General features: G+C 43.1%; 1 protein-coding gene across 5 annotated transcripts in view; it reads right to left on the bottom strand.

The window, feature by feature from the left end:
• Nucleotides 1-19,895, bottom strand: part of triob (trio Rho guanine nucleotide exchange factor b) — a 206,255-nt gene that overhangs the window by 173,542 nt on the left and 12,818 nt on the right. For all 5 annotated transcript variants that reach the window (XM_082150220.1, XM_082150218.1, XM_082150216.1 and 2 more), the window contains exon 2: nucleotides 11,439-11,489. In XM_082150220.1, the coding sequence (XP_082006346.1) occupies nucleotides 11,439-11,489 (51 nt within the window). The remainder of the gene's footprint in view (nucleotides 1-11,438; nucleotides 11,490-19,895) is intronic.

The raw sequence follows: 19,895 nt of genomic DNA, 5'->3' as shown, positions 1-19,895 counted from the left end.
CCACGCATTTGGTGAAAGTGCGGGGTGATAAAGCCAGGCCGAATGGAAGAACTCGATATTGGTATGCTTTGCCCCCGAAAGCAAACCTCAGGAACTTCCAATGACACGGACGGATGGAATATGCGTCCTTGAGGTCTATCGTGACAAACCAGTCCTCGGACCTGATCTGTGGCACGATTTGTCTCAAGGTTAACATTTTGAACTTGAGCTGCATGGCTGACTCGTACAGAACTCGAAGATCTAAAATGGGACGCAATCCCCCGTCCTTTTTTGGAACTATGAAGTACCGGCTGTAAAACCCGGTTTCCCTGTTGGAGGGGGGTACATATTCTATGGCCCCTTTCTCTAACAGAGTGTTTACTTCATGTTCCACAACCAGAACCTGCTCGGGGCCCACCACTGTGGGCAGGACCCCCATAAACCGCGGTGGGCGTTAATAGAATTGTATCTAATACCCTTTTTCCACGGTCTGCAGGACCCAACGAGAAACATTTGACAGTAGCTTCCACGCTGTCAAATATTCTACTAGAGGTACCAGTCTCTCGAGACTGGTTTCTGGATTTTGTTGCTGTTGAGTAGTCGGTTCGTCGCCCTGTAACGGCGCACCGGCAGGGAACGACCAAACAGACTGCTCCAGCACCCTCCTCAGAGGGGGCGGGCATCCCGAGGCCACTACGTTTCCGGGTGGACCTTGAGATATGTGCTCGCCGGAGACCGCTGCGCCCTGTAACACCAGAGGTGGCAGGGTTGGCAGAACGGTCCCCTGAGGGCACCGAAGAGAGACGGGCACCGTGAAAAGAGGTGTTAACCGCTCTGCTTCGGGGGGACTACCCTCATTTGTCCTGAGCCCTCAGACATCAGGACTTTTCCCCAGCAGCCTTCTTGGCGGTAATAACGGTCCGCAGATCCGTTTTACCCCTCGAAGACTGCTGGGTTTGAGAGCGCCCTCCGTGTCCCCGAGATTTTTGTGGGGGAGCACGGGAGGAAACGCTCTGTTTCTGAGTGGCGCGGTGCTCAGCGCTCTTTTTAGACTGCTCCCGCTCAGCAGCCTCATAGAAAGAACGGCGGGGGAGAAGATTCTGAAGTGCAGCTGCCTGTTTTGAAGTTTCTTGTGACTTCGCTACAGCACTATTAACTGCGTCTCCAAATAACCCTTGCGTGGATACTGGTGCATCTAAAAGAACATGTTTTTCTTTGTCCTTTATGTCACTTAAGTTGAGCCACAGATGCCTCTCAGTGGCCACCAGGGCTGCCATAGAGCGGCCGATGGATTTAGCCGTCTCCTTGGTGGCCCTGAGAGACAAATCTGTGGCTCTACGCAGTTCAGACACCGTATCAGCACTAATACCCCCGCCATCCTCAGAATCACCCAATAATTCAGCCTGGTAAGCCTGCATTATGGACATTGTATGTAAACACGCTGCAGCTTGACCGGCGGCGGCATAAGCTTTATGAACCAGGGAAGATGTAACTTTTACTGGCTTGGATGGAAGTGCAGGAGCCTTCAGAGAAGATGCCGTTGCTGGAGAGAGATAGCTCGCGAGCGTCTCTTCCACCCTCGGCATCTCCCCATAACCATGCTCTTTATAATTGTGAATGGATGAATAGTGTGATGTTTGTGCAGTATACACTCGATATGACACTGGTTTCCCCCACGATCTCGACACCTCAGTGTGGAGATCGGGGAAAAACGGAAGGCTTCTGCACTGAGGCTGTGCACGAGATGGCAGGAAACGTTCGTCGAGCTTGCTTTTCGAACGAGCGCCCTGCCTATCTTCTGGCCACTCAATAGATAATCGCTCGACAGCTCTAGTGATAACATCAAGCAATTCTTCAAACGCATGATACTGAGGTGGCGAATCCTCAGACTCAGCGTCAATACTAACAACGTCCAACTCCTCAGAGCTGGACAATTGCAGTATTGGTGCCTCCATCGGGGGGGAAGAAACCGCAACGCGTGCTTCCACACCCTGATGAGAGGCACTGGATCTATCAGAAGGAGGCTGAGATAAGGCAGAGCCCGTCTCAACATCCACTGATAGATCCATTTGCGAACCCCAGGTCTGTGATTGCCGCCGTGCCTCGGCAGCGGCGGGACCAGAGCCCTGGGGAACGCGATCGGGATCGGATCACGATCGCGGGATCGCGATCGTGAACCGAGCCAAGCGGGATCGGAGCGAACGCAATGGAAGCGCGTCGCAATGCACACAGTCACCACCCTCGAGTGCTGACTGGGCATGCTCCTCACCCAAACAAACAACACAAAGAGTGTGAGTATCACCTCCCGTTAAATAACGCGGGCAGGGATGGACACACACTCTAAACTGCTGCTTGCTCGCCATACTGAATATATATATATATATGTGATATAGACAGACAACACCAAATATACAGACAGATTTCACACAGAGCGCAACTGAAGACTCAGAAAGCTTTCGTTTTCTGTTTTGGGCCGGCTTTTATAGTTTCCTGGTACGTGACGTCACCCGCCTCTGACGTTCCGCCACACCATTGGACTGATTTTACATGTGCTTCAAGACGTCATCACGCAAAGCGTTCCCATAGCGTCAGTTTTCGACGCAACGGGAGTTCCCTTGAAAGGGAACCAAGATGTTAATGTTTATATCTTATCTATGAATTTAGCAGATGGGTGGGTGATGATATTGTTAAAGTTTGTGACGATTCAAGCAATCAAGGTTATTGCAATACTACCGCAATGAAAGAAGAACATCTTAGAAACATCCAACCCTATGCTTATTGGCCTGTTCTAAGCTCCATCGTCTCCTAAGTGATATTGTCAAACAGTAATTACACCATAGAGACACAAGCACCTATGGGTTTTCTTTGTTTGTTAAGAGAAAGAAGATGGAGGACGTACAATAATCTTACAGAATGAGTTTCCAAAAGTGTTACCTGAGAAGGGCTGGTTTGGCATTTAGTCTCAGTGATCTGTACCATTTTCTTTAAAAGACGGATGAATATTGACCACATAATAAAATATTTAGAGCATGTGAGGTTGTGGGATTTCCTGAGAGGAGAATTCAAAATTGACCCACAGTTTCCTGAATCATTCAGTCCTTTTTCACTCATGGAAAGCACATGACAATAGATTCATCATCAAGGAATAGTTCTCACAGATAACTTCATAGCACAATTGCAGGATTAAAAAATGTATGCTGATGATGGGGTGAATATTTTACTGAATTACAGGGTTAGTTCACCCAAAAACAAAGATTCTGTCATCAATCACTCACCCTCATGTCGTTCCAAACCCGTAAGACCTTCGTTCATCTTCGGAACACAAATGAAGATATTTTTAATGAAATTAGAGAGCTTTCTGACCCCTCCATAGACAGCAACAAAAAGTATTCTCATCGCTTCAATACATTAAGGTTGAACCACTGTAGTCACATGGACTATTTTAAACTATGTCCTTACTACCTTTCTTGGCCTTGAAGGTGGTAGCTGTCTATGGAGGGGTCAGAAAGCTCTCTGATTTCATCAAAAATATCTTCATTTGTGTTCCGAAGATGAACGAAGGTCTTATGGGTTTGGAACGTAATTAATGACTGAAATTTCATTTTGGGGTGAACTAACCCTTTAACTGTATATATAATATCTGAAATATAATTGTATATCAACCTAATTTCTGTCTTCCAGGCTTTTAATAAGATGCATCATTGCTTTTTCACACATATAACATGCGACAGTATGTGCAGATGGATGTGCTGTGTTTTGAACCGATTTGCTCTCCAGGGTATCTCAAGATTTGCCAAGACTTCGGTGCTGTTGAAAGGGAATTGGAGTGTCTCCAAAGAAGCACCTTGACGAACAGGTGCCAAGATAAGGTTTTATTTATAAGAAAAAAAAGAAAAGAAAAAGCTTTATGTCTAAACTACAAGAAAAAAAACACTTTTATACACTTTTTGTTATACTGTTTGAAACTCTCTTCACATCCTGATAGCAGTCAATAATAGAAGTGGTCTTAAATATTAAAACATGTACATATATCTTCTGTGGAAGTCTCAGGACCAAACATTTTTCCTCCAATCATTGCATTCGGTCCGAAAGCAATGATACGGTCTCCTACTTGCCTGTCAACATATCCATACCTCCATGCACCCTACTCGTGCAGACATCACACGTCATCAGCGCGTTCCATAAGGCTTTGCAGAGTTGTAGACAGACAGTCACTGAGCGCCAAAATCAAACAACAGCCGCCTTTTACGGTTCCTCCTGAACCAAAACAACAAGCTTATGCTGCGTTCACGCCATGCCGTAACCATAATTACCGTATGACTGACGTTCTACCAACAGCTGTTCACGTCCTCAGACTGGGATTTATGTGTTTCAACACTATCAATGCCAAAAATGAATCTGCAGCAGTCAGGTGGTACAAGTCAGTGCTCTGTAACTTGTTTACGTTCATTATTATTATAAAGTTATGTGCTTTTTTTTTGACATGAGGTAATTTAATGCTGTCTCTCATCTCGTGACGATTTGCAGACTCTGCTGTGTGCATTCATGTTGAAGGAGGCGTGGCTTTGGAGACGCTCTGAAGGGAGGGTGGGATCTCATGCTTTCAAAGCTAGCTTGCTATTGCTAGCATTCAAAATTGACTACTCTACCTTTAATTGATAAGTTTATGTTCTTGAAGAATCAAACAACCAGTACATTCCTTATGTAGCAACATCTTAACAACTTGTATTAAAAAAATCAGCATTACATTCCAGAGGTTACCCAAGATGAAATAGCTTGCCTATATTATATTTTTATGTCATTATTGAAAACGAGTAGTACAGCCTCCTAATTTGATTACTCCTACTCCAACTTCCTGGTTCAATAAGAAGTATCTTAACACAGAGGAGAAAACCGAACTTGTCAAACCTTTAAGAACCTACAATCAACCTATGTTTCATTCTGTAAAGAAACAATAGCTTGACATTTTATTGCTTAACTGAAAACACATGGCATAGAGAAGAGGAAATCATATAGGCAAATTACTCTAACGGCCTCTTAACCACACCGCTGCATACCGTACAGGCATCTGAGGCCTGAGCCAATGAAAACATAGAACCCAGCAAGGACACTTATAGCTCAGGGAACCGAAAGACCAGTCCATGCTCACTAGTTACTCACAGCAGACTGAGCATATAGAATAATCTGTCAGATGTAAGAACTGCTAGTGTGAGATGAGTGTATGTATTTGAAAGGTGATTACATAGGCTACATAAAGAGCATAAACAAAACATTATTTTAAAGCACAACAAAACCAGCATTTTGCACAAAAGAAATTCCAAATCCAATCCCATTGTTGACACTGAAATAGACTGTGAGCATGCATTCTATTTAGAAATAGGACATCATCATGGGTAATCAACTGTATTAGTTAATCAATGGCATATGAGTGGCACAAATCCAAATACAATCCCAAGGTATGACGCTGTATTACGCAGTAACACAACAAACTGCACAGTCACAGCAGGTATCATCAGAAACATCACTTACAAATCCCTGCAGAGAGGATCTGCAAGGCCATTATTCCTTATCCGAAGCATCCAGCAAAAATCTTCAGCCATAAACACACTCAGCTGTAGTAAAACCAGGCTTGATGAAAGAAACCAGGGCTATAATTTCTCTGCTCCCTTCCCTTTCACTGCCATCTTCCCTTCTCATCTCCAACAGTCAATACAAGGGGCCCTGCACGCAGCTCTGTGACTGAACCCATTATGATCTCATGGTTTACCATTGGGCGAGAGCTATTCTCAGTGGGATCTGATTGGTTAGTGAGGTGGTTGGGGGCAGGGCTGATCAGATGGTGGTGATCTGAGCACCAGAGACATGGACCCAGCTGACTTGCATGGATGCTTTCGAGGAAAAGGCAGTAGTGTCATGTGCTTTTAGGTCTTGTGTGAATGCTTCATTTGAAGATGAATGAATGAATGAATGAATGAATGAATGAATGAATGAATTAATAATTCATTCAATCCATTCATTCTGGGAAGAAAACAGAAAAAAATAAAATAAATATATATATATATATATATATATATATATATATATATATATATATTTAAAGGAATCTCATATATTCATTCTCAAATTTATAATTATACATAATTTATTATTAAGTTTGGTATTTAACATGGTTCCATATGCTGAACAAATTGTTGTTCTGCAATTATATCACATTAAAATAGATCATGAAGTTATTGAAATGTTAATGCTAAACAGCTAATAAACTGATACATAAATAAATAATGCTATTACTCATTTAATTGATAGTTATTACACTGACATGATTATGCTTATAATTTGACCCCACCACTTTAGAAGGTAATCTATCACCATTTTGCATCAATTAACTGGAAATGTATCTATATCACATTAGCAATGCCATACAGAAGGAAATTATCACCACAAAACTAGAATACACTGCAAAAATGCCAATAAAACATCTCAGTACACTGAACTTATTCAGGGAATAAGATAAGCAGGCTTGATATTCCATTCTAAGCACAATTCCAAGAAAACTCCTTGGAGGACAATTATATTGCCTGTTTACGTTGAGTAAACAAGCTAGAATTAGCCCACACTGAGCTAACTGCAGGGTGCTATGTAAATAGCAGGCAGGGTCATTTACATAATGCAATTTCATGCATAAACTGTCCAGTAACCCTTTCAGTAAATATCTCAGCATTTTCTATCTGCCTTAAGGAAGATTCTGGAAAACAGGAGATCGAGAGTATATGATTAAAATCTTTGATGGTGTAATGCATGGAGTCAGCATGGGGTTATTCCTGGCAATCTAACACATAAAAGTGGTCATCAGATAATGATATTTTGATTGAATTAGACACTGGAAAGGAACAGTTATGATCATGCCTGAAGAAGTGTTACATATTAAAAGCTATTGGCTCTTGTGTGTTTCTGCAATAAATGACTGCAACTACTACACTTTTATATGCCTGATATGTGTTTTATATTTTTGAGAAGTGTTTAGATTTAGGATAGGGGTAGGGTTAAGTGCTCAAGCATATCTATGCAAATATAAATAATATTATTATAATAATGGATACATTTACAAATGCAATCAATTGAACGAATTTGTTTAATATTAAACAAAATAATACATATATGTTAATACTGTAAAATAAGAATTCTAAAATAGGGAAATAATGTTATTTAATAGTAAAACAATTTATTTTCAACCATTAAACCATTGAGCTTTTATTTTGACGGGTTACTGGCAAATGCTGCTCACTTCAGAGTGAAACTTGGCACTTTGCATGCAGACAGCTTGCGGTTTGCTGATGCACTGGATTATGGGCTGCACACTTGTGGAATGGATGAGCAGTACCACTCTGGAGCCGGTAGCACATATATTTATTTGATTAAACTGCACTTTTACAGCTGTGAATATTTTTACCATTAGGCTCATGAACCATTATTACTTAGCACCCTTAACCACAGTAAAATCAATGTAATGCAAATCATCATCACAGCTTTTTATTGAATCTTGAGTCTAAGATCTAATCTGTTTTGTTTTTTGTCACCTTTATTGATAATTGCCAAGAACTGCCAAAAAAACATAAATGTGAAATTGTATGCATATGTTGACAATGTGAACCCTCTACTTTTGACAAGGAAATTGAAATCTATTTATGGAAAAATAGTCAATAATTATTTTTCATGATTTAAAAATAGATCAAACACCTCATATATTTCCCTTTCTCTAAATACTCTACAATAGAGTTGGGTACTGATTAAAGGTGTTTTCACACTGGAGTCCTCTGTAAAAGAACCAAACTAAGTGGCCCAAGAAGTGAACCAAGTGAAAAAGGACCCAGTCTCTTTACGTTCACACTGTCCCTGTCCCTTAAAGAGGGTCCAATTAAGTAGGAATATGGTCTCATACCTATTTGTGTTCATGCTGTTGCTGCTTGTATCTAGACCAGTTCAGTGTTTGATGGCTGACCCTATAGCCTTCAAAATTCGACTCATTCACTGATTAAATGTGAAAGTACCATGGACTCTCCTCACCTGAACCATCCAGGGAAAAAGAATGAATTGAAGGAACCATTGTTATTTTCTGCTTCAGACTGGTAATTCCCATGATCTTATCGGTTTCATACACTGTTAATTCATTCCCTTCTGACTCTTTCCAAATCTGACAGATCCTAATTTTTAATTAGTCATGGTCGGAAAAGAATTTGGCTTTAAAAAGAAAACTAAACTAAAAGCTTTGTGGTCCAACAATTGTTCTATTAAACAGCATCTGAAAAATATGCTGTTGAGAAGAAGATCTAGCCGGTGTGCTGGTCAGTTCTTGTTCTTTACACTTTACTGCTCTTCACTGCACATCTAGCTAACAGTTAACAACAAAACCTGCACATTTTACCTTTAACTGAACAGTTGCCCTCACATAAACAGCAAGTACCTTGCTTTGTGCACATTCACCATTCAGAAATGTTCTAACCTCAGAAAACCAAGTATTTTGTGCTAACTTCCTTTCCCTTCAAAGTGCTTATATGTCAAACGAAGTAAACTTCAAAGTTCTTTTAAAACATCAACACCTCATTGTATAAGACTTAAACCTGCTTGAAAGCTGCTTGCCAGAATGTTTGGATGTGTGTGTCCATCTATCTGAAAGAGGTGTTTTAAGATTCTGGGTACTAAAAGAATCCTTGGAGCCTTCAAGTTTCTTCTACTGGCCAGCAGCTATGGTGGGACTGATTGGTGGTGATGAGCATGTCGAGGACTTTGGCAGACAGCATAAAGACATCCCCTGGAGATGGCCATTGTGCGAGCTGACTCCCTCCGGATCTGAGAACATACCAGATTCCGGCACATCTCGGCATGGGTCTAATACACTTCAATCTCCAATTAGAGAAAGAGCAATCTACTGCTGGGAACAGGGCAGAGCTCACTTTCCTACAACCTAAAACTTCAGCAAACTAAAACTTTATTTGCTAGGTTTTATATTTAAAAACGTTTCCTCATTGTTTGGTATGAGTTTCTGTTTTTAGCAGAAACATTCAAAATTCTTGAAGACTTGGCTACATTGATTTGTATTTGTTCTGTTGTTTTTATTACTGTAGTTTTGAGGTTCAGTAGTCATAAGAGAGCTGATTGTGAAAGACACAGCTTGAAATGAATAACAAGCTGGGGTCCTATATGAAAGGTGCCGTATAGGGGATGAACGTGAGAAATAGAGAAATGTCCTACACCATCAGTTATTTTAGACACGCTTATTGAACTGATTTAGATCATTGCCACTCACACAAATTTTCCATGCACCTTGAGCGTAAATGAAATAAACAGCATCACTCGTATAACCAGCATGGAGAATTCTACACAAAGCTCAGCAATTTATACTTGAAATATTAGAAGTTTTGTATTTGTTTTGTGTTACATTCAGAAGTGAACCACAACATGGCAAGCAAATAATGCCATGCTAGAAAAACAAAAACAAAAATATTTAATAAGGCACCAGTGCACAATAAAGGCAGAAAACCAGATATTAACTGTGTCGACTGGCTGCGGAAGATATTATCTTGGGACGAGCAAATGTTCAACTAATGTTAGACATAACTGGGTCAAGTATAGTTACTTCCCAAATGTGCCATAGAACCTCCTGACTGCATGATTTATTTTATATATATATTTCCTAATATAAAGATTTGATTTCCTAGAAAGTGTTCAATCTATGCAGACGTAACACATAAACGTGAGTGTTAGTAAAGTAAAATAATCTAGTTCAATGATATCATCTTCAGCCTCAATTTAGTTATAAATCAATAGATTAGACCAGCCAAAAGACAATCAGCTCAGTGTTGAAAACGCTAGAACAGTTCTCTTAACCGAATCAACCTCACAGATAGACGATATTTCGTATTTTTGCAGGTGCACATTGATTTCATGATGTGCAACAACTAGGGATGCACCAATTGGGAAATTCTGGGCCGATACCGATACCGATGTTTAACATAACAACTTGGCCGATGGCCGATGCCGATGCCGATGTTTTTTCTTTTTGTTATTTATTCCTTCTTTTGTGCCACGGAAACATACAAGTCTTTCGGCTCTTGATCACACTATCCTAGAATGAGCACAAATTCAATCAGACCAATTTATGAAACAAAAAAAACCTTTAATGTCACTTTCTGGTTGACAGTTATAACCTTATTTATAAGTTCTTTTTCAGTTGTTATGAAGAGCAATATGAGAGAGAAATTTGGTAATCATTGTCTGACCCAACAAAAAAAACATTATAATATTCATTTTATTTTTCATGTTCGCATTTATGAGGGAAAAAACACGGGTGAATGTTCATACCAAAATATTAAATTTTAAGCGCGCACGCGCTCTTCTGCGAGAGAGAGAGAGAGAGAGAGAGAGCCCCGACCGCGCGCGCGCTCTAACTCACTATTCAGAGCGGTCAAGCTTCCCCGTACTTTTTGACAAGAGTCCTTGACAGGGAGGCCAGAGTTTCTTTGCAGCTCAAGTCGGCGGCGGTGTGTACAGTTAACGCTCTATCTGTTGACGGCGCTGAGGGAAAAGCTCCCGCCACTGGAAGAAGCAGTCGCCGCCCATTTGTGTCCTCCTGCGCACCCATCAAAGCCGTGCAGAACGTCTTCAGCACTCGCGGATCGTGCATACTCCGCCGCTTCTTCTGCTACACACCATGGTCGTTCTTTTCTCGAGAAAAGGAGTTTTCTCATAGAAAATAAATAAATAAATGCGTCATTGTACCCAGCACTTCTGAAAATGCACTTCCGAATGCGTCTCTGTCCCCAGCATATCAAACCAAACTGACGCCCATGTGACATCGGCGAATGTCATTTTTATTTCCCGATGGCCGATGGCAGTTAACGAGGCAAATATCGGCCGTTACCGATGTTCAGCCGATACATCGGTGCATCCCTAGCAACAACCTCATATAAATGACACATTATTACATTCAATCACCAAAAACTTAACCAATGCTAATAGCTAAAAGGAGACTCATGATTTGAGCACTTCAAAAACATTATAGGCCAAACTTGAATAAATGAAACAGCTCTGACACAAACCAACACAATACTGTATAAGCACCCATAAACCTTTTGGCACAATAACAGAAAAGAAAGTCTAAAGGTTAATATCAAACATATACCCATATATACCCTTATTTCACAGACAAGGCAAGGTAGTCCCAGACTAAAATACATGTTTGAGCTGTTTTAAATGAAAGCAACTTGCACTGACATATCTTAAAATATGTCAGTGCCATTGTTTTGTCTCTAGATGCACACAAGTTGTGTTTTTTCTAGGGCACGTTTATAAAAAGCTACTTAAATGTCCTAACTGAATGTCCTAGGTGTAATCCTGGCTTAATCAAAGCCCTGTCTGTGAAACCAGGCCTTAAATAAATTCCAGCAATAACAGTGTTTTACCTGTGTGACTGGGTAACTCAAGCTTGGGTTCACATTTTGGAAGAGAGCATTCTGAAAATACAGAGACAAACAGTAAAAGAAAGAGGTTAGATAAAGTGCACCCTAAATCTTTTGACACTTTGAAGTTTCAGACTTTTTTGAAGACTTTTTAAATCATGAAACATACAGTACTGTCTAGCACAGAATTAAAGAACACACATTGCATAAGTGTGACAGAGGAAGAGGAATGATCAGAAGTTAAAACCTAAAGCTAAATGTAATATTCAAAATTTGCTTTAAATCTATTTTGATTTGAATAATCGGATTGAAACAACCTTAAGTATGAAGTCATTTCTGTTATGCAGTATTTCAGGTTTGAGGGATGAGTCGAGGACTCAAGGACGCAGATTTTGGACTTTTTATTAATTATTAACAAGAGCACATGGCCTGCGAACACGATCACAAGCCATGTGCTCAAACAAAACAAGACACGAACACGCTAATGAGAACACTTATAAGCCACATGTTCACATAGGCCTAACATAAAAATACGCGGCCGATGAAAACACAAGCCGCGTGCGACACAACACAAGACAACAAGAAAGGGCGTGCGTGGCTGATGTAAACATGAACCGTGTGCTACACATAACAGAACAACACACACGGACAGAAGAGCGGCCCAAGCAAACACCAAACCGCACGCTCATACAACAAGACAGTGCAAGTGCTCATCCCGTGCGCTCACAACAGAAGACAAACAAACGGAGCACGAATGTCCAAACCCGGACACAAAACCAAAACCAAACTAGACCGCAGTGCCGGGATCCGAACACCACACCCCGCACACAAAACAACTCACATGGACAGAAGAGCGCACAGCCTGCAAACTCGGAACCCCACGCTCACCATGACAAGACAGGAGTGTCAGAGCTCTGTCACCAAACTAAGAATAAACAGACCAAAGGGACAGAACCCTGACATGTTGTCACGTCTCCATAATATTTTAATATTTTGGATAAAACATTAAATAATTTATAAAGATGGAAATCATATGACTTCATTTTCTTTAATCACAATATCAGATTAAAATGAAAATAAGGGTGAATTTGGAAAAACTAATTTGCTTGAGCGGATTTGGCATGTCCTCAAGCAATTAATTCATTAAGAAATAGTCCATATTCTATTCCATATAGAACAGCGCAAACATGCTATATTAGCAGTTAGATCATTTCGTGATGTTTCCTACAAGGTTGTCTCACCTTGCTTGACATTAAAGGGATAGTTCATCCAAAAATGAAAATTAGCCCATGATTTACTCACCCTCAAGCCACCCAAGGTGTATATGACATTCTTCTTTCAGACGAATACAATCAGAGTTATATAAAAAAATGTCCTGGTCTTCCAAGCTTTATAATGGCAGTGAATGGCTGGTTTCTGTTTTGAAGTCCATAAAAGTGCTCCATCCACTTTACTTTTATCATGGATGGATACACTTCGATGGACTATACAGGAATATACAGCCATACACTGCCATTATAAAGCTTGGAACTCCGATTGTATTCGTCTGAAAGAAGAATTTTGGGTGAATATCCCTTTAACTTTTTTTGCTCACCAGCCACTATGGCTAGTGGTTTTCCAAAGTTACTAGCCACTCAGCATTTTCACTGGCCAAAATGTTGACATCGATACCATGTGGAAAAACTGCCATGTAGATTTGATGAAATACTAATTTTGCAGCAGATATATAAGGCTGCTGTCACTTTAAGAGCTGATGCACAGAGCCATTATACTTGCATGTGTTTTCTTTCTCAACTGTTTACATTCACTTAAAACATAACTGAATGTGTTTACGGGAATACTCGCCAAGACCGGCATTTTAACATTATTCTGTGTGTGTTTCACTGTTTAAGCGCAATAAGCAGCGAAAAATAACTAAACTTAGTTCCCTTTCAAGGGAACTCGCGTTGCGTCGAATTGACGCTATGGGGAACGCTTTGCGTGATGACGTCTTGAAGCACATGTAAAATCAGTCCAAGGGTGTGGCGGAACGTCAGAGGCGGGTGACGTCACGTACCAGGAAGCTATAAAAGCCAGCCCGAAACAGAAAACGAAAGCTTTCTGAGTCTTCAGTTGCGCTCTGTGTGAATCTGTCCCTGTTATTTGGTGTTGTCTGTCTATATTATATTATATTATATTATATATTCAGTATGGCGAGCAAGCAGCAGTTTAGAGTGTGTGTCCATCCCTGCCCGCGTTATTTAACGGGAGGTGATACTCACACTCTTTGTGTTGTTTGTTTGGGTGAGGAGCATGCCCAGTCAGCACTCGAGGGTGGTGACTGTGTGCATTGCGAAGCGCTTCCATTGCGTACGCTCCGATCCCGCTTGGCTCGGTTCAATCCCGATCACGTTCCCCAGGGCTTTGGTCCCGCCGCTGCCGAGGCACGGCGTCGATCTCAGACCTGGGGTTCGCAAATGGATTTATCAGTGGATGTTGAGACGGGCTCTGCCTTATCTCAGCCTCCTTCTGATAGATCCAGTGCCTCTCATCAGGGTGTGGAAGCACGTGCTGTGGTTTCTTCCCTCCCGATGGAGGCACCAATACTGCAATTGTCCAGCTCTGAGGAGCTGGACGTTGTTAGTATTGAAGCTGAGTCTGAGGATTCGCCACCTCAGTCTCATGCTTTTGAGGAATTGCTCGATGTTCTCACGAGAGCAGTTCAGAGATTATCTATTGAGTGGCCAGAGGATAGGCAGGACGTTCGTTCGAAAAGTAAGCTCGACGAACGCTTCCTGCCATCTCGTGCACAGCCTCAGCGCAGAAGCCTTCCGTTTTTCCCCGATCTCCACACCGAGGTGTCGAGATTGTGGGAGAAACCAGTGTCTTACAGAGTATACACACCACAAACATCTCACTATTCTTCTATTTATAAATATAAATAATATGGTTATGGGGAGATGCCGAAGGTGGAGGAGACGCTTGCGAGCTATCTCTCTCCAGCAACGGCATCTTCCTTGAAGGCTCCTTCACTTCCCTCTAAGCCAGTTAAATTTACTTCAGCACTGGTTCATAAATCGTATGCAGCCGCTGGTCAAGCTGCAGTGTGTCTGCATACGATGTCCCTTATGCAGGCTTATCAAGCTGAATTATTGGGGGATTTAGAGGAGGGCGGGGGAATTGGTCCTGACACGGTGGCCGAACTACGCAGAGCCACAGATTAGATTAGATTAGATTAGATTAGATTAGATTCAACTTTATTGTCATTACACAAGTACAGGTACAAGGCAACGAAATGCAGTTTAGGTCTAACCAGAAGTGCAATAGCAGCAAGTGCAGGATATACAGTGGTTCCATAAGTGCAGAACATGGATATGTACTGAATAAATATAGAGTTGAATACTATTATAAACAAAAATTTACAGATAGATTTGTCCTATGAATATAATATACAGATAACTATTACTGTGAACAGAATTTACAGCTAGATATGTACTGAATATAATATACAGATGGCTATTACTATAAACAGAATTTTTACAGATAGATATGTACTGAATATAATATACAGATTACTGTTACTATAAACAGAATTTTACAGATAGATATGTACTATGAATATATATACAGATGGCTGTTACTATAAACAGAATGTGAGCATAATATACAGATGGCTATTACTATAAACAGAATTTTACAGATAGATATGTACTATGAATATATATACAGATGGCTGTTACTATAAACAGAATGTGAGCATAATATACAGATGGCTATTACTATAAACAGAATTTTACAAATAGATATATGTATAAGTTAGGCTAAAATGAGCAGTATAACAATGGATTTAAAGTAGTGCAAATAAAGTTTGGACAGAAGCTATCCGAGTGAAAGTGCAGTGGAAGTAATTGCATATTACAGTTAAAGTACGGTATTGCAAATGTATATGTAAACAGTCGGTACTGTAAATAAACAGTCGGCAGTGCAAATTGAGCATATTCCAGTCAAGGTAGTAGTGCAAGATGCATATGTAAACAGTTGTTACTATAATAACAGTCAGCAGTGCAAATGAACATTATAGTATTGCAAATAACAAAATGGAGGCAGGTGTGAGGAGGGAGAGGAGAGTCAATCAGTATATGAGGGGAGTGGGATCAATGAGGGTTAGAGTTTAATAAAGAGACAGCTCTGGGGAAAAAACTGTTCTTTAGTCTGCTGGTCCTGGTCCGGAGGCACCTGAAACGCCTGCCGGAGGGCAGGAGAGAAAACAGTCTGTGGGCTGGGTGAGAGGAGTCCTTAAGGATGCTGCAAGCTCGATGCAGACAGCGTTTCCTCTGGATGTGCTCGATGGCAGGTAGTGGAGTAGAGGTAGAGATCTGTCTCTCAGGGCCACCAAGGAGACCGCTAAATCAATCGGGCGGTCTATGGCAGCCCTGGTGGCCACTGAGAGGCATCTGTGGCTCAATCTGAGCGATATAAAAGATAAAGAGAAACACGTTCTCTTAGATGCTCCGGTCTCCACTGTTGGTCTATTTGGTGATGCAGTTAACAGTGCTGTAGCTAAATCACAAGAAGCTTCTAAACAGGCAGCTGCACTGCAAAAACTTCTCCCCCGCCGTTCTTTCATTGAGGCTGCTGAGCGGGAGCAGCCTCACTCCTCTAAAAAGAGCGCTGAACATCCCCAAAAATCTCGGGGACACGGAGGGCGCTCTCAAACCCAGCAGCCTTCGAGGGATAGAACGGATCTGCGGACCGTTATTACCGCCAAGAAGGCTGCTGGGAAAAAGTCCTGACGTCCGAGGGCTCAGGACAAATGAGGGTAGTCCCCCCCGAAGCAGAGCGGTTAACACCTCTTTTCACGGTGCCCTCAGGGGACCGTTCTGCCAACCCTGCCGCCTCCGGTGTTACAGGGCGCAGCGGTCTCCGGCGAGCACATATCTCAAGGTCCACCCGGAAACGTAGTGGCCTCGGGATGCCCGCCCCCTCTGAGGAGGGTGCTAGAGCAGTCTGTTCGGTCGTTCCCTGCCGGTGCGCCGTTACAGGGCGACGAACCGACTACTCAACAGCAACAAAATCCAGAAACCAGTCTCGAGAGGCTGGTACCTCTAGTAGAATCTTTGACAGCGTGGAAGCTACTGTCAAATGTTTCTCATTGGGTCCTGCAGACCGTGGAAAAAGGGTATCAGATACAATTCAAGAAACGCCAACCGCGGTTTATGGGGGTCCTGCCCACAGTGGTGGGCCCCGAGCAGGTTCTGGTTATGGAACAGGAAGTAAACACTCTGTTAGAGAAAGGGGCCATAGAATATGCCAGCTACTCACTGTCAAACAGTTCCAGAGACTGTTGGGTCTCATGGCAGCAGCTTCCAACGTGATACCTTTTGGACTACTGCACATGAGGCCCCTGCAGTGGTGGCTCAGGACCAGAGGGTTTTCCCCGAGGGGCAACCCATAAAGCACAATCAAGGTCACGCGGCGATGCCTACGTGCCTTGGTTATGTGGAAGAAACCTTGGTTCCTGTCCCAGGGCCCAGTGTTGGGAGCTCCTTGTCGTCGCAAACTGCTAACGACGGATGCTTCCCTCACGGGTTGGGGAGCGATCCTAGAGGGTCGCTCATCTCAAGGTCTGTGGGAAGACCATCATCGTTCCTGGCATATCAATCGCCTAGAGATGTTAGCTGTCTTCCGGGCTCTGAGGAGCTTTATCACAGATCTCAGGGGACACCATGTGTTAGTGCATACGGACAACACGTCGGTAGTCGCCTATATCAACCACCAAGGGGGTTTGCGCTCGCGCCCATTATCCAATCTGGCACGCCATATCCTCTTGTGGTCCCAGGGGAAGTTGCTGTCACTCAGGGCAGCCTACATCCCCGGGGTTCAGAATATAGGAGCAGACACTCTGTCGAGACAGGGGCCGAGGCCCGGGGAATGGAGGCTCCACCCCGAGGTGGTGGAGCTGATATGGAGGGAGTTTGGCCAAGCACAAGTGGATCTGTTTGCGTCTCGAGAGACGTCTCACTGTCCACTTTGGTTCTCCCTCACGCATCCAGCTCCTCTGGGACTGGATGCTATGGTACAGACGTGGCCGAGGCTACGTCTGTACGCCTTTCCCCCAGTTGCTATGCTCCCGGGAGTTCTGGAGAGAGTTCGCAGGGACCGGGTTTGCCTGCTTCTTATAGCCCCGCGTTGGCCGGGCAGAGTATGGTTTCCCGATCTTGTGTCCCTCCTCGACGGGCATCCTCTGGAGCTTCCCGTCAGGAGGGACCTTCTGTCCCAAGCAGGGGGCTCAATTTTTCACCCCCGACCAGAACTGTGGAACCTGTGGGCTTGGCCTCTGAGGGGGCCCAGCTCATAGAGTCAGGTCTCTCAACTGAGGTTGTTGAGACCATTTTACAGTCCAGAGCTCCCTCCACGAGGAAACTTTATGCCCTGAAGTGGAGAGTATTCACTTCTTGGTGTAGTGACCGTCGGTTGGATCCAGTCAACTGCCCAATTGGTACAGTTCTGGAGTTCCTGCAGGACCGGTTCACTGCAGGTCTGACCCCGTCCACTTTAAAGGTCTATGTGGCGGCCATAGGTGCTTACCACATTCCTTTGGGTGGAATGTCTGTGGGGAAAGACCCTCTGGTATCTCGTTTCCTTCGCGGCACTTGGAGGCTGAGGCCTGCAGTTCGCTCTAGGGTGCCACCTTGGGATTTGGCCATTGCGCTGCAAGGCCTTTCCCTGGCCCCCTTTGAGCCTATTGAGGAGGTTCCTGAGAAATTCTTGACTTTGAAAGCACTGTTCCTTCTAGCTATTTCTTCTCTAAAGAGAATAGGGGATCTCCAAGCATTGTCGGTTGCTCCGTCATGCTTGGAGTTTGCTCCGGGTATGGTCAAAGCTTTTCTTCACCCTAGACCGGGCTATATCCCCAAGGTCCCCACTAATGTGGCTAGACCTATTGTTCTGCAGGCCTTCTGTCCTCCTCCCTTTCAAAATGCGGACCAGGAGGCGAATAATTTGCTTTGCCCTGTTCGGGCGTTAGACGCATATGTCCACAGAGCTGCCCTGTGGCGTAAGAGTGATCAATTGTTTGTTTGCTTTGGGTCCCCTAACAAAGGAGGTCCAGTGTCTAAGCAAAGGATGAGCAAGTGGGTGGTTGAGGCTATCTCACTTGCTTATGAGGCGGCTGGGCAGCCTTCTCCTTTGGCTGTCCGGTCGCACTCTACTAGGAGTATGGCGGCCTCTAAGGCCCTTATATCAGGAGTGTCTTTACAGGACGTTTGTGATGCGGCAGGCTGGTCCTCACCGCACACCTTCGTCAGGTTTTACTCTCTGGACTTAGACTCTACTCCAGGGTCTCAGGTTTTGTCTTCCTAGTGCTGCGCAATTGATTTCACACAGGACAGACATTTGTAGCTATGGTGGCGTTGGTATAGACGTTCCCCATAGCGTCAATTCGACGCAACGCGAGTTCCCTTGAAAGGGAACGCCTTGGTTACGACTGTAACCTCGGTTCCCTGAAGAGGGAACAAGCGTTGCGTCACCTTGCCATATCTCCTTCATGCCTGTCAGCACGACTTCAGACTCTACGAAGCTTTCGTTTTCTGTTTCGGGCTGGCTTTTATAGCTTCCTGGTACGTGACGTCACCCGCCTCTGACGTTCCGCCACACCATTGGACTGATTTTACATGTGCTTCAAGACGTCATCACGCAAAGCGTTCCCCATAGCGTCAATTCGACGCAACGCTCGTTCCCTCTTCAGGGAACCGAGGTTACAGTCGTAACCGAGGCGTTCTGAGGTGGCTTTATGTGCGCGCACTTTAGGTGTGAGCACAAAATCTGCAGGAATGAGTGAAATTATGCAATAGAGTGGTGCAGGTATGACATCAGAACCTGGAAGTATAATTTGCCTCTGGTTCCTTTCAGGTTTTCCTATGGGGTTTCATAATAGGGTCTTTCGATTTATGAGTAAAATAAAGCCTGTAGTAAAAATAACTTGGGGATACTTTGATGTTTTGTTCTATGACGTACACTGCAAACACTCAACCCCAAACTGTCTTATCTAGTTACTTATTAAAAACCTAAATTTTCAAAAATGAACATATCTGCTTCAAAATTTGCGTTTTACACAGCAGAACAAAATGTCAAAGTATCGTCACATAAAAAAATAAAAATAAAAAAACATTATAAAAACCCCATAGGAAAATCTCGAAGGAATTAGTCGGCAAATTAGACTTCCGAGTTCTGACGTCATACCTGTACCACTCTATACATGCAATCCCCCACCGAAATTCAAGCCTTGTAACACCAACAATATCCATCTGGAGCAAATGAAACAAGTGAGTGAGGGGAGGCGGGTTTGTGTGTCAACTTGCTGTCGAAGAGATGAGAGAGTGGGAAAGCGCAGCTGGTATCGTGTATCTACTCTGCGGAAAATGAGTATTGGAAGTATCTATATCTATATTAATTGAAAAATCTATATTTGTGACATCACTA

This window comes from Leuciscus leuciscus (assembly GCF_965113295.1).
Source record: "Leuciscus leuciscus genome assembly, chromosome: 20".
NCBI lineage: Eukaryota > Metazoa > Chordata > Actinopteri > Cypriniformes > Leuciscidae > Leuciscus > Leuciscus leuciscus.
This window is presented reverse-complemented; position numbering and strand designations above follow the sequence as displayed.